Below are 26,636 nucleotides of genomic sequence, written 5' to 3' on the forward strand. Positions count from 1 at the left end.
GTACATACCAATTAATCAAGAGTGAGGAAAACCTTTTACAGAAAGGCCTCAAATTTGCCCCTACTGTTAAAGCTAATCCATTTAATCTATATATTAGTATTAAAAAATTCATGCGTAATTTGGCCCTGAAAAATTATTTTCTCAAAAAGACAATTATTACAAACAGCATTCATCCTAATACAACCACGAATTTTATTCATACCAACTTGGCGCTTAAATCTACTTTCAACCCAATCAACGAATACTCTAATTCCTTCCGATCCTTTGAAACCTTAGGGTACCGTCACACAGTGGCATTTTCATCGCTACGACGGCACGATCCGTGACGTTCTAGCGATATAGTTACGATCTCGCAGTGTCTGACACGCAGCAGCGATCAGGGACCCTGCTGAGAATCGTACGTCGTAGCAGATCGTTTGAAACTTTCTTTCATCGCTGGATCTCCCGCTGTCATCGCTGGATCGTTGTGTGTGACAGCGATCCAGCGATGCGATCGCTTGTAACCAGGGTAAACATCGGGTTACTAAGCGCAGGGCCGCGCTTAGTAACCCGATGTTTACCGTGGTTACCAGCGTAAAAGTAAAAAAAAACAAACCGTACATACTCACTATCTGATGTCCGTCAGGTCCCTTGCCGTCTGCTTCCCGCTCTGACTGTCTGCCGGCCGGAAAGTGAGAGCAGATCACAGCGGTGACGTCGCCGCTGTGATCTGCTTTCACTTTACGGCGGCACTCAGTCAGAGCGGGAAGCAGACGGCAAGGGACCTGACGGACATCAGATAGTGAGTATGTACGGTTTTTTTTTTTTTACTTTTACGCTGGTAACCACGGTAAACATCGGGTTACTAAGCGCGGCCCTGCGCTTAGTAACCCGATGTTTACCCTGGTTACCAGCGAACCTCGGCATCGTTGGTCGCTGGAGAGCGGTCTGTGTGACAGCTCCCCAGCGACCACACAACGACTTACCAACGATCACGGCCAGGTCGTATCGCAGGTCGTGATCGTTGGTAAATCGTATAGTGAGACGGTACCCTTAGTCACCACAGACATCAAAAGGATCAGTGCAAACAACTCTAAATATGCGCCACATAATCTCAACACAAGCGAAAAGAAGGCAATCATTGACCTCCAGTCCAACCACAACATTGTCATCCGCCCTGCAGACAAGGGGGGTGGCATTGTGGTTTTGGACTGTCTTTCATACCATAATGAATCACTAAGACTCCTCAATGACACCATAACATATAAGAAGTTAAAGTCCAATCCCACTGCTAATTATATCAAAAAACTTAATTGTCTGGCCCTGAAGGGCAAATCGTTGGGAATTCTAAACAAAAAAGAATTCCATTTCATTAATAATCGAACCCCATCAGTAGCCATCTTCTACCACATTCCAAAGATCCACAAAAGCATCACAAACCCACACGGCCGCCCCATCATATCGGGCATAAATTGTCTTACTGCCAATCTTTCAAAGTATGTGGACCTGCACCTACAAAAGTGTATGCCACTGATTCCGGCCTACTTAAAGGACACCACACACACCATACAAATCTTGGAACCTATCATTTGGCAGAGTAACTATATTTTAGGTACTCTTGATATTAAATCCTTATACACTGTAATTAACCATGAGAAGGGGGGGCGTGGCCTAGCGGGCGATGTAGGAAGACGTAGGTCGGATCTCTCCCTGCTGCTTGAACGGTGATCCGGTCATTTCAGAGGCGCCGCCGAATGCCAAAAACCGGAGGGAGAGCTCCTGAACGTCCAAGGAGCGGTGGGTACCGGCCGCACTGCGAGGAAGGCTGGGAATGACCCGTAAGAGGCAGAAGGAGGTCAGGATGGCAGGCAGCACGCGCTCCCAAGATGGCGCCGGCAGCGCTGTGGAAGAGGCGGCAAGGGCTGATGCTGCATACCAGAGGCGGCTTGAAGTGATCGCCAGGCTGGAGCAGTTCGCCAGAACAGAGGACTCAGAGCGTCTGAGGATGGGAGCCGGTGGAGAGGTAACAGGAGGAGCGGCAGATATGGGGGAGCAGGTGGATGTGAGGTCTGGGGCACAGGCAGAGGGGATTGTGAGCGGAGCCTCCACAACACATATTACAGCACCAACTATGAGGACTGCTCCACTGAATGTGGTGGATGATCTGACCCAGGAACATGCTGCACAAATAGGGTCTGTGAGAGATGAGGGGGCTGGGGAGCCAACCCTGAAAGATATTTTTTCTGCAGTACTATTCTGTAAGACTGCATTGACAACCCTAACTGCCCAGGTGGATGATCTTAAAGGGGAAGTTACCTCTTTTCGCTCGGCTATGCCCAAGATGGAAGGGAGAGTTTAAATGCTGGAGGAACGTGTGGGAGGTGCAGAAGATCAAATTGCCGAACTGGCAAAAAGAGAGAAAAAATATGTCCAGCGCATTGCGGAGTTGGAACTTAAAACTGACGATTTGGAGAATCGTTCGCGCAGGAATAATTTGAGAATTGTAGGTGTGCCCGAAAAGGCAGAAGGAAATAACCCCACTGACTTTATTGAGACATGGCTGAAAACTAAGGTCGGAGGGGACAGTCTCACTAAATTATTTGCAGTAGAGAGGGCTCACCGGGTGCCGACCAGACCTCTGCCCCTTGGCTCCGCCCCACGGACCTTTCTAGCCAAAATCCTAAATTACAGAGACCGAGATATTTTGCTAAGGAAAGCCAGGAATATGGAGGAATTAACTATTGATGGCAACCGAATATCTCTATACCCTGATTATTCCACGGTTGTGCCGAAGCTTAGGATGAAGTTTGGAGAGGCAAAAAGACGCTTACGTGAACTGGCTCTGGTTTATTATATGCTGTATCCGGCGAAACTACATGTTGTGGCCATGGAAAAGGTCCACTTTTTTCAAAATCCTGAGGAGGTGTCTCATTGGCTGGATTTGAATGCTAAACGTATTGGAGCAGAAAAGACCCGCTGAGGAAGATCAGACGTGAACTTCAGGCCGTTGTGATAGTTGAGGGAGGGGAAGAAAATCGAGTTGTTGATTTATTTTGGTTTATTACTAGAGGAATCTGATATGTGGTTCCTGTGCGTTAAAGTTGTGTTCGGCGGCGCAACTGTTTATATATTCTGTTTTTGGGGGCGGAGGGAGGAACGACTGAAGGAGAGTGTTAAACCCATTGGGAGTTGGTGTTGGCTATTGAACCACTGTTGAGACTGCGATAGCGCGTTCCTCTTTCTCATACAGAGAGGGAGTAGGAGACTTTTTCTTGATCGGTAAAAAGTTTTGGGGGGTTTTGGGGGAGGAAGGTATTGAGGGAAGGGAAGGGTAAGGTTAAGGGTTTTGTTTTGTATAATGAAGATTTGGGAGGGTGTTTTGGGTAGGTGGGCCCAGGTTGGGGGGATAAGGGAGACCAACGGAGGGAAGCTGAGCAGTTTTACCATTATACAAAATGATGGGGGATAAAGTAAAAATCTTGAGCTGGAACATTAGGGGTCTATCGAACGATACCAAACGTAATGCTATCTTGCAATATAGTTTGAAGCAGAGACCCTCGCTGATATGCCTTCAAGAGACTCATTTAGTAAAAGAAAAGACGGGTTTATTGCAGAAAAGATGGGTGAGAAAGGCATATCATGCGACATTCTCGGCCTATGCTTGAGGAGTGTCAATACTTGTGCATACAAGTGTCCCGTTCGAGGAGGTAGAGGTGGTAATAGATAGTGATGGACAATATGTATTCCTTGTGTGTAAGATATATGCTAAGCTGTTGTGTGTAGTGTCGGTGTATATTCCTCCACCGTACTCGGGGAAAAAACTACAGGAAATCCTAAATTTATCTGGCAGGTGGGGAGGAGTTCCGTTACTCATAATGGGAGACATGAATAATATTATTGATGATCACTGGGATAGGGGGCAGCATGCTATGTTGAGGAAGGAGGGGAATTTAACAGCATTTGGTAGATATTTAAAAGAGGTGGCATGGAGGGACTTGTGGAGAGTTTGTAACAACGACATATACTGTTTCTCCTGTTACTCTGCGACATATGGCTCTCTATCCCGGATTGATTTGGCCCTGGGTAATGAAGGAATGGATAGGATGGTACAGGAGATAGACTATATGCCCAGAATATTATCGGATCATAGTCCATTGGTAGTGTCACTGCAAATTGAAGGCCCTGGGGAGGCGGTTAAATTGGGGTGGAAAATTAACCCTTTCTGGTTAAAAATTCTTGATATGGGAAAGATCGGGGAAGAGATAGGGGAATTTTTTAAATTTAATGATGGTAGTGCAGCGAAGCATGTGGTATGGGACACCATGAAAGCTTATTTGAGGGGAATACTATCTAAAGAGATTATTAGGCATAAAACAAAAACAAGGGAGTCTGACAAAATCATATTGGAGGAATTGAAGGCAGCGGAGGCTGCATTGAGTAATGTACGCACTCAGGACACCATGAACCGTATGAAGTTGGCTCAGGAGGAGGCTAATAAACTACATTTACGCAAAGCGGAGAGGGCAAGAGCTTTCCAAAGAGAGGCCTTTTATGTGGAAGGGGAGAAAGTAGGTCACCTACTGTCGGTGATAACATCTGCTCAGAGGGACTCGACACATGTACATGCTCTGGAATTAGAAAATGGTAATATTGTAACACAGGGGGTCCAAATCTTGGAAGGGTTGAAGGGTTTTTATAGTAAATTATATGCATCGCACACGGGGCAAAGGGAAGATGAAATTAATAGATTTCTAGAGGAGGCAAATTTACCTAGGCTGGAAGCTGAGGATAGAGATTCGTTAGATAGGCCGCTTACGGTGGAGGAGTTGGAGGGTGCCTTGAGGTCAATGGCAGGGGGGAAGGCTCCGGGGCTGACGGCGACCATGTTGAGATCTATGATGTCCTTTCTGAAGAGTTGTTGACCAGATTGTTGGGGGTGTTTGAGGAGTCACTGGAGAGGGGAATATTGCCCGCTTCCATGAGGGAGGCCACTATTGTGGTCATTCCTAAACCTGATAAAAACCCACGGTTGCCGGAGTCATACAGACCGATATCACTCCTGACAACAGATGTTAAGATTTTGGCTAAGGCCTTGGCGAACAGACTGACTCAGGTGATAGAAAAGGTGGTTCATTCGGACCAATCCGGCTTTATGCCTGGTAAATCCACTGCCATCAACTTGAGAAGGCTATTCCTTAATATGCAGATACCGGCGGAGAATGCTGGTAGGAGGGTGGTATTTTCTCTCGACGCACATAAAGCCTTTGATAGTATAGAATGGCAATACCTGTGGTCGGTTCTGGGTCGCTTTGGGTTTGGGCCAGTTTTTGTGTCATGGGTGAGACTCCTATACTCCTCTCCAGTGGCTAAACTTAGGGTGAACAACACACTGTCGGAGAGCTTTCAGCTTTTTCGAGGTACGCGGCAGGGGTGCCCGTTGTCCCCGTTGCTGTTTGCACTGACAGTGGAACCACTGGCAGCGGCTATCAGAAGGTCTCAATTGGTAAAGGGGTTTGTGTATGGGACAATGGAGGAGAAAATTGCTCTATATGCCGATGATATTTTGCTTTTTCTTGAAGATCCTGGGGAGACTTTAAGAAATGTGATTGCATTAATTGAAGGATTTGGGCTAATTTCTGGATTGATTATCAACTGGGATAAATCAAGTGTTATGCAGGTGGATAGAGAAGTGGAATGTACGGGGGAGGTGGAGCAGAATACGAAATTAAGGATGGTGACGCAATTTAAATACCTGGGGATTCAGGTCTCTCTTCCCTTAACTAGATTTGAGGAACTTAATCTTGAGCCTTTAATAAACAAACTACGCGCCAAAATCTCAGCTTGGAATAAGCTACATTTGTCGGTGGTGGGTAGAGTAAATCTACTTAAGATGGTGGTGATGCCACAGATTTTGTATATTTTGCATAGTTCTCCGGTGTGGATCCCTCTGACCAGATTTCGTAAACTATGATCATTATTTGGGGAATTGGTGTGGGGTGGGAAGAACCCTAGAATTAGGCAGGAGATACTGCAGCGACCTAAAGATGAAGGGGGACTTGCCCTGCCTAATCCCTGGTTATACTTTTTATCTGCGCAAAGCCAACATCTTCGGGGTTGGGGGGAAGGACTTGAGAAAGGTCAGGGACATAGTAGCCTGGTACATATTATTGGCAGGTGGCCCTTGGGTCAGGGTTTAGAAGCAGGCATATTTAAGAAGCTGGGAACTTGTTATCACACCATAAATTTAATTCAAAAGGTATGGCAGACGATTAAAGGTATAAGGGGGGTTGTGAAATTCACTGAGTTTTCGCCTATTTGGGATAACCTCTCTTTTCAAGAATTTATTCATATGGAAGGAATGGGAGAGTGGGGGGAAAAAGGCATTGGATTGATAGGTCAGTTGATTCACAGTGGGAATCTTAAATCTTTTGAAGTGCTGCAGCAGGAATTTCATTTCCCGGGCTTAAAGTTGTATCAATATAGACGGGTTCAGCACGCATTTCAGGCCCAAAAAAAGAGAGGGTCTATAGTGATTCAGAAGGATCTAATGTTGGATTTTATATTAAATAACAACGGAACGAAAGGGGCTATATCTGAAGTATATGGCGATTTATTACATACGTTTCTAATGGATTACCCTATTAAGGCCAGAGGGAAATGGGAGGAGGAACTGGGGCAAATAGACGATGATAGGTGGGAGTCTATACTGGAATACATACCTAAGCTGTCGATGAGTGAACCTGGGAGACTGTCGCAACTATATGTGATAAATAGGGCCTACAGGACACCTGACATGTTGTTTAAAGCTGGGCTCAGAGGCGACTCTGGGTGCCCCAGGTGTTCCCAGTCTCAGGCTGGTATACTGCACATGATGTGGCTGTGTCCCAGATTGTTCGCATACTGGGTTGTCGTGCTGAACCAGATAGGGGTGATTTATGGGTGTTCGATTCCTAGGGATCCGGTGGTGTATGTACTTGGGTACATGGAGGAAATTCTGACCGACGAAATTGCCAAAATGGCAATTGCTAGACTATTGTTCATTGCGAGAAAGGTGATCGCAAGGTGTTGGATCAGGGAGGAACCTCCTACTAGACGAGAGTTTATCGCACAAGCGAATCATATTGTCCAGCTAGAAAAAAGCATATATAATAAGAGGAATAAGATGGGATTTTTTCAAAAGCTGTGGCAGCCATGGCTGGATGGGAATAATTGAAGGGTGGTGGTAAAATGATGCTAATAATAAATATATATGTATTAGTTAATCTTTTCTTTCCAAGAGTATTGTATGGTTGGAGTTGGTAGTTAAGGGGGGAGGGGGGTGGGTTGGTTTGTTTCTTTTAAAATCAAAAACACTGATGTACCTTTTTATTTGAATGGATATTGTTGTATATCTTTTGCACAATAAAAAATATTTGGTAAAAAAAACCATGAGAAGGGGTGCGAATCAGCACATTTATTCTTACACGCTCTAGGCATATACAAAGAACCTCAAATTCAATTCCTCCTGGAAAGCATAGAATTCATACTCAAGCACAATTACTTTCAATATGAGGATCAATACTACCTGCAAACGTGGAGCACCGCAATGGGCACACGTTTTGCGCCCAGTTATGCCAATTTGTATGTAGGTAATTGGGAGCAACAATATATCTTCAAGTCAGGTTCACTCCATACAGGCCTTAAACTCTGGCGTCGCTTTATTGACGATATCCTGTTTATCTGGGAAGGCACGCCAACCGAACTTAGTTCGTTTATCTCCAACCTAAATATTAACCAGTTTGGTCTGGAATTCACGCCTACCATCAGTAACACCAGAGTGAATTTTCTAGACCTGACTATTTATATAGAAAATAATACATTAAAAACCAAATGCTTCCACAAAGAAGTGAATTCTAACAGTTTTATATATGTTACAAGCTGCCACCTACCAATCTGGCTAACAAATATCCCTAAGGGCCAATTTACCCGTATTAGGAGGAACTGTACGGATTTGGTAGATTACAATGATGAAGCGGCACACATCATCAAACAGTTCGAAGCCAAGGGATATGATCCACGAACCCTGGACTTAGCTAGAAAGTCAGTAAGTAAAATATCTAGAGACAACCTGATTCATAAAGAAAGTTCAAACAATCCTCCTCCAGATATTCACCAACAAATAAATAGCTTACCTATAGTGACACAATTTCATTCAGGATATAAAAAATTTACAAATATAATTAGAAAACACTGGCCAATTTTACAGGGGGATAAATACATTGGGGACCTTTTACCTAAGAACCCCAAATTTGTCTATACAAAGGCGCAAAATCTGGGTCTCCTTTTAGCGCCAACTACGAAATCGGTCTTGTTAAAGAGAGAAAAATCTACAACAACAATAGATCCCCGAAATCTAGGTTTCATGTCATGTGGCCATTGTCCATGCTGTAGACGGACATCCCGTAAGAGATGCGTCCAAACCACATTTTTGGACTCAAGCGGTACCAAAAGTTTCCTTATCAAAAATAAGATCTCCTGCGATACGTCAGGGGTCATTTACATACTTACATGTCCATGCAATAAAATTTATGTGGGTCGAACAAAAAGACCCCTAAAGGTCAGGATAAAAGAACACCTTGACAATATTCAGAAAGGATTCAAAGGGCACCCCCTATACCGCCATTTCGTAGAGAGGCATAATCAATCATGTACTAATGTCTCTTTCTGTGGGATCCAAATAGTCCAGCAAGATCCTAGGGGAGGTGATTTCCTAAAAATTATGTCCAAGGTTGAATCCAAGTGGATTTTCACACTAGACAGCCTGGCCCCTAAAGGGCTTAATCAAGAAATAGAGCTGTATGCGTTCTAACATATTTTTAATACAGTTTTAATACAGTTTTAATTCATTTGTAATTTTTATTGCGTTTTACCAGTCCAGCACATCATTTTCTATATATTTAATTTGATTTAATCATATTAATAATATTTCGGTATTTAGTCCTGGACTCATTTACTGACCACCTCCGACAGCTATATAGTCCATGACAAATATTAGGTGACTTTATCTCATTTAAACGCACACGAGTGTATGCATTTTTTTTATATTCTATCGCAATCTTATTATTATTTTTCTCATGATTACCATCATGAGCAAACTAGGCACACCCTAGTATGGTCTTTTAATGTTTATGTATTTTAGCTTAAATTTGAATAAACGTTTAGTTTTAATTTGTAAATCTGTCCCTCTTTATGTTATGTTCTTAGGCATCCAAAGATTTGCACACATATTACCCAGCAACAAATCTAGCTGACACCCTCAATGGTCCTTTTCAAAGTAATCATTAAGCGACTCCACTCTATTAACCCAGGTCCGTTATCTATGTAGATTTTAAATGTCACACTAGAGGTTAGATCAACATCTAGCACGATAAACAAACTGTCCATAGTCTCCTATATACGGGCTACATAGGCAGGTTCTGAGCGTAGGGGGCGTAGACTATATAAGGCCGGGCCACACAGGGAACTCCAGCCCTGACGAAGAAGGAGTGTATCCTTCGAAACGCGTCGGATTGGTTGCCCTGACACGCGCCCGCCCCTCAACCTTGTGACGTCACAACATTTACCACGTCCTCCACACACTCCGCCACCACTCCGGCGTAGCTCCGCTCCGCTTCTGCTCACTGCTGTAGCCACGATAGCAGCGGCTTTCCTAGCCCAGCCAGCCCTGTTACTACCCCGCAACTTCACGGTGGAGCTCTAAGACATCAACCCACAAGGAGGACTGCTGCCTTCCACCTTTCGGGACTATCTGAGTCACAGCATCTAGTAAGTGCATCTGTTCGTGCTTATTAGCATTTTCGCATGACTAATCACTATTGGGTGTGATTCACCCCGTTTTTAACACCTTTGTGTATTTGTGTATAACACTGAGGACTTGGCTTCACGCCAGAAGATTACATCAGCCAAAGAAGGCTCTCATGGCCTTGGGCACTGTTGGACAAGCTTTCCATAATGTCTTACTGATGTCACATCACATGGTATAGCGAGGGACTATCATAGCCTGTATGAAAGCAGAGACAGGGAATGCAGATGCCATTTTGTGGTGAATCTGGATGGTGAATGGAGATGACAATTTTATAGCAAATGACTGTTGAAAGAGAATTGGTTTATTCCAATATGTATTTGTAGCTTCTTCTCTTCACAGAATACATTGCTTCTCCTCATGGAAGAAGAATCGCCATCCTATTCCTGGACCATCATTGAAGTATGTATCATTTTCTATTAACAGTGATGGTTTCATCCTTTTTTTTAAGACTGAGGTAGATATACGTCCATCAAGTTCTACCTATAGCCTAACATGTTGATCCAGAGAATAGCAAAACCCCATGGGGCAGACATTAAATGCTCCGTATTAGGTGAAAAATTCCTTCCCGATTCCACATACGGCAATCAGACTAGTTCTCTGGATCAACGTCCCATCACAGAATCTGGTAATCAAAACCTGTAATCTAATATTTTTCAAGAAAGTCATCCATGCCCTCCTTGTACTTTTCTAGTGAATCAACATTACATCATCATGTGTCAGAGAGTTGCATAGTCTCATTGCTCTTACAGTAAAGAATCTGCATCTGTGATTAAGATTTAACCTTCTTTCCAGTAGAGGATTCCCCTTTCTCACTGTTGCAGGCCTAGGTATAAAAAGATCATTATACAGATCTCTGTCCTGTCCCTTCATATATTTGTATATTTGTATATACAGCTCTGGAAAAAAAATAACAGACCACTGCAAAATGTTCAGTTTCTCTGATTTTCTCTTTACAGGTATATTTTTGAGTAAATTGTTCTTTTATTCTATAAACTTCTGACAACATGTCTCCGAATTTCCAAGGAATACATTTTGTAATTTTTTTTCTAACAAAGAAAAATGGTCAAAATTATAAAAAAGACAGTGCTTTCAGACCACAAATAATGCAAAGAAAGCAAGTTCATAATCATCTAGAAACAACAATACTGATGTTTTAACCGAGGAAGAGTTCAGAAATCAATATTTTGTGGAATAACCATGATTTTTAATCACAGCTTTCATGCGTCTTGACATGCTTTCCACCAGTCTTTCACACTGCTCCTGGCGCAGAAATGTAAGCAGTTCTTCTATGTTTGATGGCTTGTGACTATCCATCACCCTCTTCATTACATTCCAGAGGTTTTCAATGGGGTTCAGGTCTGGAGATTGGGCTGCCCATGACAGGGTTTTGATGTGGTGGTCTTTTAATTTTTGCCAGAGCTGTATTTGTATATTTACATACCTATGTTCTTGTCATACATAGGTATGTAAATATAATGATTTCGTACATAATGAACATGTAATAATTATTTCTCCCAACAGGCTTTATTCAATCTTACAGTGTCTGAACTAAGAGTTTGCATCTCCTCTCTCCAACCCAAGTCTGCCAAATATTTCCTCAGCATCCTGTTACAAAACCAGACCTCCTTACAGGTATACTCCAATATATAGATTGATGTACAGGGTGGGCCATTTATATGTATACACCTAAATAAAATGGGAATGGTTGATGATATCAACTTCCTCTTTGTGGCACATTAGTATATGGGAGGGGGAAAACTTTTCAAGATGGGTGGTGACCATGGTGGCCATTTTGAAGTTGGCCATTTTGGATCCAACTTTATTTTTTCCAATGGGAAGGTGGTCATATGACACATGAAACTTATTGAGAATTTCACAAGAAAAACAATGGTGTGCTTGGTTTTAACTTCAGATCGGGAAACTTTGGTGGGCATTCAACTGGCCCACGACGACCATCATGATGATGTGTTGCCCTATTTATGCACTGAAGATGGCACGCTTGATGGATAGTCTGGGATCTGGCATACTTCAAAATTTCCTGACCCAAGAACTGGGCTTCAAAATTGTCAGAATTTATGAAAATTTGTGTCACTTCTTTGAGGAATAATAGAAGAACTGTAACACCCAATTACAAATATGGTACAGAAACTAGGCAGCAACAATGAATGATGTTTAATTTGTGGATAGTGCTGCTTATACCAGGCAGCAGACTGTACATACAGCAGGGAGACTCTACGCTTCACATGCCGTGGACTAATATTGCACTGAGACTCTGCTCTCCTCTCACTTTTTTCGGGGCTTACCATTCTGCAGCCCCCTCCTGTAGGTGGGTTCTCGTTCATGTATGGGGTCACACCGCTCTTAGGCTCACAGGCTGACACCCAACTAAATCTCATATTCATGCATCAACACTTGTCCACTTTGAGGCAAACATAGAAATCATAGGGCCTCAAAGAAAAAGTCCTGATTGGGCCCCTAACCCTCCAAAATATAATTCTGCAGAGTTGGCATGGTCACGTCATAGGCACCTTCGCAGAAGGGTATACCTTTCAACCTTTTAAAGACAGAGGGATATGTATTGCGACACTTAACAGTAATTTTGCCCCTATTGAATCACATTGTTGATTTTAGACAACTAAAAAGTCTCCATTATAATATTGCAGCTGCCCAGTTGTTTTTGGGAACCTCACCATAAAGCTGTTGATGCTGTTAGTCTGCAATGTTAAGCAATCATATCTCAGACCAGAAATAAGATTTAATTTTTTTTCCCACTTTTTTAGTTTCCCTGTTGGTCTTCTTTAATTATGCCCATCTCCACAGCAATATTATATATCCAATATCACTCAGATAAATCTATTATCTAGCAGCAGAGCTGATCAGAAGGAGTTGACAACCTAAAGTTCTGTTACAGGCTATTTTAAAGAATTGACATTTCTTTCTCCAAATACTCTTGGATTATCTTCTAGGTGTCAGATGACTACTTTTCCATGATTGTGTCCACACTGCTGTCAGTCCAGGTGCCATCTGAGCCTCTTCTCTTCTGCGATATTGTCGCCTTTTTACATTACCTGGAAGCTGATGAGCTTATAAGACTTCTCCCTCCATTGCAAGACAACAAGGAGGTGTAAGTATCTATTAGGAATGCTGCTTTCAGATGCAGTGTACCCCACGGCAGTTGCAATATCAGCAGCATCGAGACACTTTGCGAACATACATAAAGGTAATACAACACATTTCAAATTTATTGGAATAGAAAAGGTACAAAAAACATTTAGGGGAGGAAATTATAAAAGAAAACTACAAAACAGGGAATCATACTGGATGTTTATGCTAGACACCCATGTTCCAAACGGCTTTAATGCGAGGCATGATTTAATTACACAGTATTGAATTTACTCTTTTTCATTGTATATACACTCCCTGACAGAAGTTATGTCGCTTATCCATGTTATGTAAATAAAAGCTTATAACCTGGCGTTAAATTCATCCATTGGTTGTATAAATTATTCTTTTGAAGGCTGAAATCCTCCGAAATGTGGTTTAGGTTAAGAAAATAAATTGGCATCAATGCAGAAATATTGATCAGTTAATGGACACAGAATGGTCAGATTTTGGCAAGACAAAAGTTTTGTCGCCCACACAAAGTAATGTGATATTCAAACAAATAATTAACTTAAAATACAAATATAATAACATTGGTGAATGAAGTTGTGGTGCTATTAGAGTTATATTTAATATTTTGCGTGACTTCCATGAGTTTGAAGGACTGCGTCCATGCGGTTCAACAATGATTCATACAATTTATCAATGAAGTCATCAGGAATAGCAAAGAATGCAGTCTTACATGCCTCCCAGAGCTCATCTAGATTCTTTGGTTTTGTCTTCCAAGCTTCCTCTTTCATCCTACCCCAAACGTGCTCAATGATGTTCATGTCTGGTGACTGGGCTGGCCAGTTCTTGAGCGTCTTGATCTTTTTTGCCTGGAGGAACTTTGTTGTAGCGATGGATGTATGAGATGGGGCACCATCCTGCTGCAGAATTTTACCCCTTTTATGATTTGGAATATAAGAGGTAGCTAATACTTCTTGATATTTTAGGATATTGATATTGCCTTCCACCTTGCAAATGTTTTGCACACCCTCATACTCAATGTAACTCCAGACCATGATCTTTAAAAAAACAAATGTAACTGTTTTCTGGGTGTATTTTGGATCCATACGGGCTCCAGTAGGTCTCCTGCAGTATTTGTGGCGGCTGTGGTGTAATTCTACTGAAGATTCATCAGGGAAATCCACCTTCAGCCACTTTTTTTGCAAATGTCACATTTTTTTATTTGCCTTTTGTTTAGTGCTGGCTTCTGGGCACTGATTTGACCATGAAGGCCATTTTGAGACAGAATCCTACAAACTGTTCTAGTTGACACAGGGACTTGAGGTGACCAGGCCTGTTGGAGCTCTGCTGCAGTGGAAGAGGGGTTTGCTTTAGATTTTCTAACCAACAAACATTCCTCCTGACCAGTTGTCTTGCGGGGTCTGCCGGACCTGGGCTTGTCAAACACATCTCCAGTCTCTTCAGATTTTTCTTAATTCTTTGTACTTGACACTGAGACACATTAAAGGTGCCAGCCACCTCTGCAGTGGATCTGGTCTTCAGCCTCTTAGTAATCCAGGCTTTGGTCGCAGGGTGGATTTTTGGCATGTTGTCAGAGCTCTATTTGCAGTTCAAGTGAAGGTCTGGGGTGCTGGGTTTCTTTTTATACACCCACACTAATTAACCGATCATTTACTGAGCACAGGTGAGGATGTAAACTAGGATTGGGTGCATTATATCACTAGTTGACAAAACTTTTGTCTTGCCAAAATCTGACCATTCTGTGTCCATTAACTGATCAATATTTCTGCATTGATGCCAATTTATTTTCTTAACCTAAACCGCATTTCGGAGGGTTCCAGCTTTCATTTACATAACATGGATAAGCGACATAACTTCTGTAAGGGAGTGTATTATGCTATTGAGTCGTTGATTTTAATTGTCTTTTTTGTATATATTGTATACTCTCCACATATGTCCGCATAATGATCCCTGACTGAAATACAAGTCTGTATGGTAATTTCTTGAGAGACAGACTAATGAGAGATTCCGGAAGAGCTATAAAATCAGCAACAATTTGTTCCCCGGTTAGATCATAAATAAGATGCAAGTCGAAACGCGTTGAACGCTGGTTCTGCCTGCTAATGTGCTACAGCGCTGAATGCCACATGTTGGTTAATTTTACCCACAAGGAATAATAGCTACTTTTTAGCTACCTTTGCCATTCACTGGATTTTTTTCTGCTTGCATAGACTTATATGGGTGCGAGTGAGCCGAGTCTCTGCCAATCGCAGCATTCGGCATGTGAAAATAATCGCAGATGTGAGCTGCCCCATAGAGTAACACTGGGTCGAATGCTATGCCATGTTTTATTACATATCTCTCTGCTGTGTTATACGGTAGTGTGACTCCGGCCTTTCAGTCACTACTTTCTTAAATAAATTCAGTAAACATACATTGACACAAAAAGGAAAATAAAAGTAGAACAGAAAAGTACATTTATAACATATCTACATCTGCAGGGTATGTGGAAGACACAAGTCTCATTGCTGGAATCATCTCTTAACTCAAAAACAGGGTTCTCCTCATCTCTCGCCATTGAGTTGTATGAGATTTCTGAAAACTGTCCGAACACAAAAAGCCTCCCCAAATGCTGCAAATACCACAACGCAGCACAAAATACATCCCCAGCAGCGCAAACATATATCACAGTAATAGAGATGGGTGCAGCACATTGTTAGGGTGCTAAAGATATATAACAATCCCATGGTGCAGCACAAAATTCTACCGCAGATGCGCAAAATATTACAGTGTAGCACAATATACCTGCTCAGAATCATCAACTACCATAGTGCAGCACCACTGGTAGCACCATTGTCGCCCTACTGCACCGATAGCATCATTGCCCACCCCTTATACTCTGGTAACATGGTGGCCCCTCTTCCCACCCCTCTTCTATTAGCATCAGCATTGTCCTCTTCCCACTGCTCCCCCACTGGTAGCATTCAGTCCTTTCCCACAACTCATTCACTGGCCGCTGTATTCTCCCCTAATCCACCCTTCACCACTAGCAGCTTTTTTCACCAGCCCTTTCAGAATGGAGTAAATGATACTGGATGTAGGAGGTAGAGTATAGACACCTCTTCACTTACCTGCCGTGCCGTGTAGGCTTCATACTCCGGCTGGGTGGAGGACCTGTCGTTAACTGACCATGATGTCACCATAGGTTCTTCTGTTCTTCCAGCCATTGAGAACTGGCATTATCAGTGCCGTCTCTGCTCTGCCTGTACAGACTACCCACTGATGGACTTGGATGACCAGGAATCTGTCCAGAATGTTATCAGTTATCCTGGTTACAACCTTTATTTGATGCAATTAGGGGTCATACCTAATTTGCAAAAATCACGGCTGCTTCCTTTCAGAAACAGTCCCACACTTGTCCATGTGAGATTGATATTTTTTTTCCTGTCCAGGCTTCTGATCCTGAGCCGCTATGCTGGAGCTCTGTCTCATGAACAACGAGTTGTACTGGGGTTCTGGCTTCGACAATCAACCCTTGTTAAAAATTTAACCAGAATGGATGACATTTTTATCCAACAAGTAGGAAATCTTCTTCCCCTATTCTCATTGGACGTGTTTCTGTTGCTCAGTGCACAACAGGTAAGAGCTGGAGGCTGGTGTCAAAATGGGTGATGGTTGGAAATGACCATAAATGAGAAGATAATTTAGTTAATTTGACTGCACTTAGGGCAGGTGCAGACAACCGTAGAGTCCCTCAATTGGGACAATTATGGTAATCACACTGTGTTCAGAGTTTGATCAGTGTGATCTGATTTGGATGAGGAGAAGATGGAGAAAAAATGTCTCCTTCTTTTACATTCGGTCAGTTTGTGGTAATCGCACTGCAGGCAGATGTCATTGACCGAATATCGGTTCAAACTTCAAAGTTTTTCAGACCCAGACCATAGCATAATATTGGTCTGGGTGCGATCCGATATTTTGTCAGATCACACTGATAATACAGTCATCTGAACCTGCCCTGAGAGCAGCAATGTATGAGTCCATTCTGATCACCTTATGTAAATCTGTTCCCTGAAAAAATGTTCCTGGTCATATGTTATAACCATGAGCTTCCTATGTGATACAATGCAAGGATAAAATCAGGCATTTCTTTTACTCAGGGAAAAGATTACTTTTTTTTCCTCTTCCGCACAAACTAATACATACAGTTCCATTCATATGCTGTAGTGCAGCAGAGCATTCATTGGATTTTCTCACCCTAGCTCTGCTGCTTGGTACGGGCCCACTTCTCTTCCACCATGCAAAATGAGTCTACTGACAAAACTTTATATACCCTGATCATGAACTCTTGCGATTGGTGGGACTGGCATCTCCACTAAACCCAACACCTGGCCATATGCCAGATTTGGAAAACTGATGTCCCCTGCTGCACTTTATTTTTTAGAAAAAGAAATACAATCTAACTCACCCTGCCCTGGTCCGCACTAAGTCTCTACTGCTCACAGTCAAGCAAATAAGGTAGCACACTGCAGCGCTGAAACATGCAAACATGAAACACGAAAATTGAACTGCATTACTGCACTAGAAATATGAAAAATGAGAGCGTTTAGCGCATAAAAATGGCCAATTTTATGTGTACCTGGTAGCCACTTTACGGCATCTCTCTTATACCAGGTCCTACGCTTTCCTTTCCTCGCTGAGAATAAACGTCTCCATCTGAATGGGTACCTATGGAAAAATATAAGAGTTGGTGACTCTAGGTTCAGCACCTGTTCACACTTAGTCTATGTTTGGATGTGACTGTCAGTTTTTTCAAATCTACTGCTCACAGTGTCTGTTATTAACTTCAATGCTAATATTAAGTGGACAGCGCTGCAGCCAATCAGTAAGCACATTAGTCCGTACCCTCAACTCGGGCAGCTCAGCTTTGGCTACAGCATTACCTACATAACATTAGTTTGGCTAACAATGATGGACATCATGATCAGTGTGGAGACTCCTCTGGACCAGGAGAGGGTGAGTTAGATCGGGGGTGTTTCATCACTTTCTGTAGGCCACGTGCACACATTGAGTATTTGGCTAGTTTTTTACCCCAGTATTTGTAAGCCAATACCTGGAGTGGGTGATAAATACAGAAGTGATGACATCTTTCTATTATACTTTTCCTCTGCTCCACTCCTGATTTTGGCTTACAAATACTGATGGAAAATACTGAAAGTGTGAACGTCGCCTAAGAGATTCCTAAGATCAAAATTATTTTTCATCAGTAAATTATTTAGCTTTAAGCAAATATTTTGGATTTATGATAAAAAGTAAGAAATAAGCGGAATTCCTCCCACCAATGCCGGCACACAGGTGCCATTGTCACATATTGTCCCAGGCTGACATTTCTGCTCTTCCAGGTGGTGACCATTCTTCCTTCGCTCCCAGGAGATTTAACCCCTCCATACCAGAAGGTTGTTGCATCTAAAGTGTTGCAAGCACCAAATATCACAGTGCGGGATGTGGAGTTGTGAGTATTGCAGCGTTAGTGTGACAGAGGGCCGATCACATCTCTGTTCTCATAGAATGGTGGCTTTATTCATAGGATGGGAAGATACGTGTGCCAGGCTGATGTGCTGGATCTGGAACCGTACGGACAGAATGTGAATATTTCCTTGGCTCTGAGAAGAAACCTCTTCCAGTGTGTGACCAGAGGAGACCTCTTTCCAGACTCTATGGTGAAGTTCAATACCTCAGCGGGGATAATAAGGATAGTACACCTCTACTTTGCTAATGATTACTTGCAAGTTTGCTTATAAATTTACAATGTGATCTTTAAGTGATATTTGTATTTTGATGTAACCCCTTCTCATGTACAGCACCATGGAATCAATGGTGCTATATAAACAAATAATAATAATCTATGTAAGTACATAGGAGGGACGGATGCACAGGATGAGTACTAAGCACCTACCTATAGGGGGAATGTTTTTGGTACATATAAAAGTATTCTGAGATGTGTGCATTTATATGTAAATTATTTGTATTCATAACACAGGTCTGGGGGAGTCAAGGGAGGAAATGTGTGAATAAATCAACAACTGGGTGTTACCTTTACTCTTGTCAAAGGGGTGTGTCGTTATATAGGCTGATGGTGTCAGCAGTGATTGGACAGTGTCAGACTGTATATAGAAACCCCCACTTTAATAAAGAAATGGTAACACTTAGAGGAGTAAAACAATGCAGAGATTTATTTATTTATTTATTTATTTATTCATTATACCTTTGCTTATATAGCACCATTTATTCCACAGCACTTTACAGACATCATCAGCACTGTCCCCATTGGGGCTAACAATCCACATTCCCTATCAGTATGTCTTTGGAGTGTGGGAGGAAACTGGAGAACCCGGAGGAAACCCACGCAAACACGGGGAGAACATACAAACTCCTTGGAGTGGGATTGGCAGCGCTGCAAGGATGCAGTGCTAACCTAACCACTGAGCCACCATGCTGCCCAGAGTTTTATGAAAGCTTTTACAGAATTGTTATTTTATGGGGAATGCAAATATTTATTAGCAACACAAGGCAGATTACAGATGGGCACATTAGTTCTTCTGGCACAAGAAGGTGATGGAAATATATCAAAATTGGTTTAAATTAAAAGTGGATCAGTTGTCCGTGGTTGTCCAACCAATAAAATTCCAGATTTCATTTTTTGGGGCAATTTGAAAAATTGAAAGCAGTGACTTTATTGCATGCCATGGACAACTACTTCACTTTTCCACAAACCTAGTGAGAGGATAGGATATAAATGAACAATGAATGTTTCTTTATGCTTTCCCTGCCCTAGGCTCTGATCATTTGTCTCCTTGTCATCTGCTTAGATGTTGGAATTCCTGTTTGGTGATCAGCAGTCTCAGGACCTTGGAGAGCTCAGCTCAGACTCTGTCCCCAATCTCTCTATGGCGATATGCTCTCTGGGATACAATTTTCTCCAGAGTCTCAGCCCAGAGCAACTTATGCCGGTCCTTTCTGATGTTGCCTCAGTGACATTAACAGCAGCTCAGGTAATACTATTTTTTCTTAGATCAATCTGTCTATCTATCTAAGATCAAAAAGAGTTGAGGCAGCACACCATGTGAAAGTTGCAAAGTGCTCTTTAATATCCTATGGAGCGACGTTTCTCAAGCAGTGCTTGAGAAAAGTCCATACTTAGGACAGAAATGTCGCCACATGGGCTATTAAAGAGCACTTTGCAACTTTGACATGGTGTGCTGCCTCAACTCTATTTGTAACTGTGCTGTTCTTCAATCTATTTTTGTATCTATCTATCTATCTATCTATCTATCTATCTATCTATCTATCTATCTATCTCTATCTAGCTATCTACAGCAGGTCAAATACGTATTTAACATGTCACCAATTTTCTAAGTAAAGCTATTTCTAAAGGTGCTATTGACACGAAATTCTCACCAGATGTCAGTAGCAACACACCCAATCCACACAGGCAAATAAATTAAACCATAGATGTCCATAAATTAAGTTATCAGTATTAATGAGAGGGAAAAAGTATTGAACACATGAAGAATGAGAGGTGCAAAAAGCCATGGAAAGTCAAAGTCATGACACCAGATGAAATCTATTATTAATTAGAAAGCAATCCTGCCACTTAGTGAAAAATAATAGCACCTGGTTGAACTGATGGAATATAAAAAGACATCTCATTACCAAGGTGCCACACAAGAAACATCTCATGATGGGTAAAACCAGTGAGCTGTCTCAAGACCTTTGCAACCTTATTGTTGCAAAACATACTGATGGCATTGGTTACAGAAGAATTTATAAACAACTGAACGTTTCAGTTAGCACTGTTGGGGCCATAATCCAGAATGATAAAGTACTAGTAATGAACGAGAATGCTCAGATAAGGTGTTACCCAAGCACGCTCATGTGCTAATAGAGTATCTCCGGCATGCTCGCATACTATGTTCGAGGCGCCGCGGCTGCTTGTCTCGCGGCTTTTCAACAGCCACAACACAAGCAGGGATTGCCTAAAAACAGGCTAGTCCTGCATGTGTGCTGGTCAGGTTTTTTTGCTTTTTATGGTTTACCATTAGAGGTTGTGACTACCTCCTTTCTGACTCTGCACTCCTCCCATCAGCCGAAGGGTGCTTTTAATTAGTGCTGGTTCCTACCTGCCCATCTAAAATTGTTGGTTTATAACCCAAGAGAGGCATGTTTGTCCATTTAAATTGTAGGCTTATAGCCCAAGAGAGGCATGTTTAGGACGATAGGACCCATCAGAAGGAGGTCACCTTGCTGTGGTTGATGAGCATGCATGAATTGGCCAATTTATGCGCTAAGGACCTTCATTTTTTGTAAGTACGTTTTATTCAGCAACAATATAGTTTAGATGTCATGTTTTCAGCGTTTGCATATATCTTTGCCCTTATAGAGTGCTGCTGTGTCCTTTTTTTTTAATCCTTTTCCATCATCATTCACCGGAAGCACAGATTTCAGCAATTTCACTCCTTTCTCTGTTAATGATCCCAAACACATGGCCAAGGAAACTCTCAATTGGTTTCAGAGAAGGAAAATAAATTTGCTACAATGGCTGAGCCAATCACCTGACATGTATCTACTAGAAAATTTATGGAAAGTACTAAAGCTCAGAGTTTATTTAAAGAGCCCACAGGACCTTCAGGATTTGAAGAGTGTTTGTGTGGAAAAGTAGGCCAAAATCACACCTGAGCAATGTATGCGACTAGTTTCTCCATACAAGAGGTGTCTTGAAGCTGTCATCACCAAGAAAGGCTTTTGTACAAAGTAATAAGTACATTTCAATAAGCACATTCAATGCTTAATAACTTAATTTATGGACGTCTGTGATTTGATGTCTTTGCCTATGTGGATTGGATGGTTGTTTTAATTCTGGTCATTTCATGTCAATAGCACCTTTAGAAATATATTTACTTTGAAAATTGATGACACGTTCAATATTTCACCCGCTGTATCTATCTATATGCCTAGGCAAAACAACACCCTCTTATTTGATATACACATGGAAAAAATGTTGCTACCCTTTTGTTGATGCTACAAAATCCTATCATGGTCACTGACATAACTTGAAATTCAAAAAAGTAATTTTCAATTTCAATTTACTGAATATCAACTAATGAAAATCAGGCATTGATTTTGAATTCTGGTTCAATTATTTTTTTTGTAAAAAAGAAACTAACGAAAATGACCTGGACAAAAACCATGGCATCCCAAGAAAAGATTGAAAACAATTTAACCATAAGAACATGTTAAACTAAGGTGTGTCCTGTGATTAACATCACTGGTGTTTACAAAGTTGTAATCAGTCAGTCTCCCTATTTGTAGGGTGAAAAGTAGTCACTGTGCTGTTTGGCATCATTTTATAATTTGGTGTGTACCCAACTGAACATGGACCAAAGAAATAAGCAGAGAGTTGTCTCAGGAGATTATAAAAAAAATGATTGACAAACATGTTAAAGGAAAAGGTTATAAGACCATCTCTAAAGTTTGAGATCTATAGGACTATAGCCAACTTTTCTGGACGTGCTCGCAACAGGAAAACTGATGATAAATGGAAGAGATAGATGATATGAATGGTACCAAAGAGCCCAGAACAACTTCCAAAGAGATTAGAGAACTCCAAGGTCAAGGTACATCAATGGCATTTCGCCCCATATGTCGCTGTCTTAGACAAGGTGGGCTTCATGGAAGCCGAGAGAGGAGGAAAACACTATTGAAAGGAAATCATAAAAAAGCAAAACTGTAATTTGCCAAAATGCATATTGACAAGTCACAAACCTTCTGGGAGAATTTTCTTTGGACAGATGAGACCAAACTGGAGCTTTTTGGCAAATCACAAGCTCTTTTATGGTCAAAGACACAAAAGTGAAGCATACAAAGGAAAGAACATTGTACCTACTGTGAAACATGGAGGAGGCTTGGTTATGGTATGGGGTTGCTTTGCTGCATCTGGCACATGGTGTCTGGAATCTGTGCAGTGTACAATGAAATCTAATGATTATAAAGTCATTATGGAGCGAAATGTGCTGCCCAATATTTGTTGATATTCAGTAAATTTACAGTTAATTGAAAATTACTTTTTTTTCAGTTTTAAGCTATTTCAGGACAGCATCAAAGAGTGGATCGTCACTCAGTGAATCAAGGGGGTGCTCGTGGAGAGGCTACATAGTAGATATCAATAGAGGGAACCTATTACCAAGTTTTTCCCATAAAACCTATGGCCCCAACCTTCCAACCCCATTTGACGCATTCTATAATGCTATACAAACGACTCCAACTCGCCCTGCAAGGCAAAAAAGACCTTTTATTACACTCAGCTGCGGCAAGGGCCGGTCGGCGTTGGCGTTCTTCATCCGGCGCCTTCTCTCTTCTTGCGATGCCGTCCTCCTTCTCTGCTGTGTGTGGATGACGGAAAAACCTGGTCACAGGTTCCTTAAAAGGTCCCGGCACTTTCATAAACAATGAAAGCCTGGGATGGGCTGAAACGCGTCCTGTTTGCTGATTGCATTAAAGACAATGTCACCAGAACTTGAGTGACAGGACTGTATTGGAATTTATTACGTTATTTCAGCAACAATTGTGGGTTTTTCTTACTTTAACAGAAGGGAACCAACAATTTTGTCCACGTGTGTAATACAAACTGTGGCATAACGTGAAACTTGCGGGCTCCAATGCAAGTTCTCTAACAGGACCCTCAACTATTACAGGTCTTTAATAGTACTAGCCTTTTCATATGGTGTGAAGGGACCATTTGGGCCCCTTAGTCTCCAGAGTCTGGGTGCGATTGCAAACCCTGCACCCATTATAGTTACGCCCTTGAGTATAAGGTCAACCTGACTCCTGTAGGTATGTTCTTCGCAGTAACACAAGCATAATGTAACCAGTCTGAGACTCGGAGGCTGCTGCCATCACCAGCTCTGGCATATTAATTACTGCAATTAGCAATAATATGTTTAATACAGCACTGATATAGACAGTGATTCTGCCAGTGTCACTCCCTCATCCCCCTGCAGACTCTGCCCATAGCTCTCCGCATCATTTAAAGAGCACAAGCAAAAGTCCATTTTGTAGACAAAATTATTACAATTATTACCACTAAAATTATTACCACTGCTTCCTCTAGCCTATTGGAACCAGTGTCTTGAATAAATATGAAATACCGTATGTACGTTTTATCATATATGTTAATGGCAAAGCCACAATTTCAGCACTTACTCTTGTTTATATAGTAGCAACATATTCTGCTGCACTTTATTCATGTTTTCATCACTCTGTGTCCCCATTGGGGTTCATAATCTAAATTTCCCATGAATTTGTTTATTTTTTTTTTGGCGTGAGTGGGTTAACTTACACAAATACAAGGAGAACATGCAATTTGAAGCCGTCACCTCATGCGCTGCAAGGCAAGATTGCTACCAACTGATCCGCCGTGCTACCCACTGAGCCGCCATGCTACCCTCTGAGCCACCATTATGGAGTAAAAGGCACATTTTCACAATATATGTATGGAAAACACCTGTGTTAAAACTTATGTAAAAGATATATAGTAAACACTAAAATTCAACAGTACAAATTTAAATAAAGGCAGATGATATTATTTTATTCTTATTCCATGAATATAGCTTTTCTACCATTAAACTGAAAGTCAACTTTAAAAGAAAATAAATGGAGGAGTGATTTAGAGGGGTAGAGGTATTTTATAATTTGCTTTGACACTTGTTAATTTTTTTTACTTTAGATAATCTATAAGTAAGAATCTAGGAAAAGAAATGTAAATACACATGTTGTTCACAGGGTGGCAGCAGAGGTTTTTTTTATAGCCCGTTGGTCATATACATAGTATAGAATGTACAGTATGTATATATGGATGATGGATCAGTATGTGTATATTGCAATTTTCTCTAAGTTTTATTCTGCATTTATTTCTATATATTTTCTAGGCACAGGAAATTGTTCAGAAGGTTCTAAATCCAGGAAATGTGAGTTTAAACCTGAGTGTATGATGGATCATTGAGGAATTATCAAAATGATTGTGTCATGTCATGCAATCGTCATATATGGATGGGACTAAGTAGATGCGAGGTTACTTTCTGGTAGTGTCCCTTGTATTAATGGTCAGAGGAAAGCAAATGTTCATATTATTGATTATAACCATTGATTGACATGTCAATATTACAGTACATGTCAATAGAGGCCAAAGGAGAATGAATGATTGGATTACAGTATGTGAACATATGTGCAATATTCTGCTCATAAAAAGGTATCTCCTTTATAAGTAAAATGATTGTAAATAGAGGTCATTGGGTTGTTTTACCAGTTTGGCACATGCCATTTGCTTTAATATGTTCTCTATAGCTCATGTCCAAAAGTAAGGAGAGTTCTCGTCAATTTTAGCCACATCAACTGGTATATATTAATATTCCGTGTAGTTTCTGTATCTTTTCTCTCCACTCCCAGGTCTCAGATGAAGTGCTGGCACACATGGGCTCCTTGGTGTTGGGGATCAGTCCGGCCTTTCTCCAGCAGTTATCACACAGTCAGGTTGCACAGCTGCTGCCAGCCTTGACCAGTAACGCAGACCTGCTCAGTTCTGCTCAGACGCTCGCCGTCTTCAGGACACTGTGGGTATGTGCAGATGGAAACTTCTATGAGAATTATTTCTAATATTTATTGCAAGCATTATATTTATTCTTTAAGGAAAGGAATATCATAAAAGCAGCATTAGCAGCTGCCAAGTGGGTATGGGGTATAGAGCAATTTAAAGGGGTTGACCAAGGTGTTCAAAATGGCCGCTGTCACATATTCCAAGATGCAACCTATCCAGGCACTCATTGGATCGGGTTGCCTGAAGAAACACCACTCAAGACATATGTCTGTCAGACTGAGGAGCAAGATTGTAGATGAGCAAAACTGACCTGCTCACTCAGTCTGACAGGTGAACAACTGGACACAAGCAAAACCGAAAATTCAAAAAATAAACTAAATGAGCAAATACCCTGTAATACGTAAATGAATAAATAGTAATAGTGCTTGTAAATAACATGTTACTTAGTTAGCACTATTTTGTTCAAAAAAGTGTAAAAGCCATCCCATCGCGACAAGGTGTACCCAAACGGGACGGTACTTAACCTTCACCTCACTCTGTGTCAGCAGATGTCAAAATAGGTAAGGGCAGAGCAGGACACAGACCCGATTGTTCCGACACCTGCCTACGGGAAGCTATATGAACAAAATGTACAGCCCAAAAAGAGGAGCCACACTGCTGTTTGTAGAAAGGACAACAAAATTAAGCAAAAAAAAAAAAAAAAATGCATAACTGTTCATTCACACTGTGGCCATTTAACAAACAGAACCTAAGAAAAAAAAGAAACAAACAATAAAATATATAAATAGATGAACAAATACACCATGGGGACACCATGTTGAGGTGCTGGTAATAGCACTACAGTAAGTAAATGAATAAATAGTAATAGTATATGCAAATAACATAGGGTACTTAGTTAACACTTTTTTGATTAAAAAGCATATAAGCTATCTCACCACGAATAGTTGTACCCAATCAGGACAGTCCCTAACTCTTGTAATTCACCTCCACTATGTGGACACAATCCGGGCTGAAGCAGGAGAAAAAAGCTCTCCTCCATGACTTTTTTCCTGT

General features: G+C 41.5%; 1 protein-coding gene across 1 annotated transcript in view; it reads left to right on the forward strand.

Annotated features, from left to right (window-relative positions):
• The window catches only part of LOC143775260 (uncharacterized), a 93,296-nt gene that overhangs the window by 30,816 nt on the left and 35,844 nt on the right, over positions 1 to 26,636 (forward strand). Inside the window, exons 6-14 of the mRNA XM_077263178.1 lie at positions 10,163 to 10,222; positions 11,345 to 11,455; positions 12,790 to 12,947; positions 16,387 to 16,573; positions 18,337 to 18,446; positions 18,522 to 18,654; positions 19,804 to 19,986; positions 24,919 to 24,957; positions 25,436 to 25,603. Coding sequence (XP_077119293.1) covers positions 10,163 to 10,222; positions 11,345 to 11,455; positions 12,790 to 12,947; positions 16,387 to 16,573; positions 18,337 to 18,446; positions 18,522 to 18,654; positions 19,804 to 19,986; positions 24,919 to 24,957; positions 25,436 to 25,603 — 1,149 coding nt within the window. The remainder of the gene's footprint in view (positions 1 to 10,162; positions 10,223 to 11,344; positions 11,456 to 12,789; positions 12,948 to 16,386; positions 16,574 to 18,336; positions 18,447 to 18,521; positions 18,655 to 19,803; positions 19,987 to 24,918; positions 24,958 to 25,435; positions 25,604 to 26,636) is intronic.

The sequence above is a fragment of the Ranitomeya variabilis genome, chromosome 5 (assembly GCF_051348905.1).
Source record: "Ranitomeya variabilis isolate aRanVar5 chromosome 5, aRanVar5.hap1, whole genome shotgun sequence".
NCBI classification, from domain to species: Eukaryota; Metazoa; Chordata; class Amphibia; order Anura; family Dendrobatidae; genus Ranitomeya; species Ranitomeya variabilis.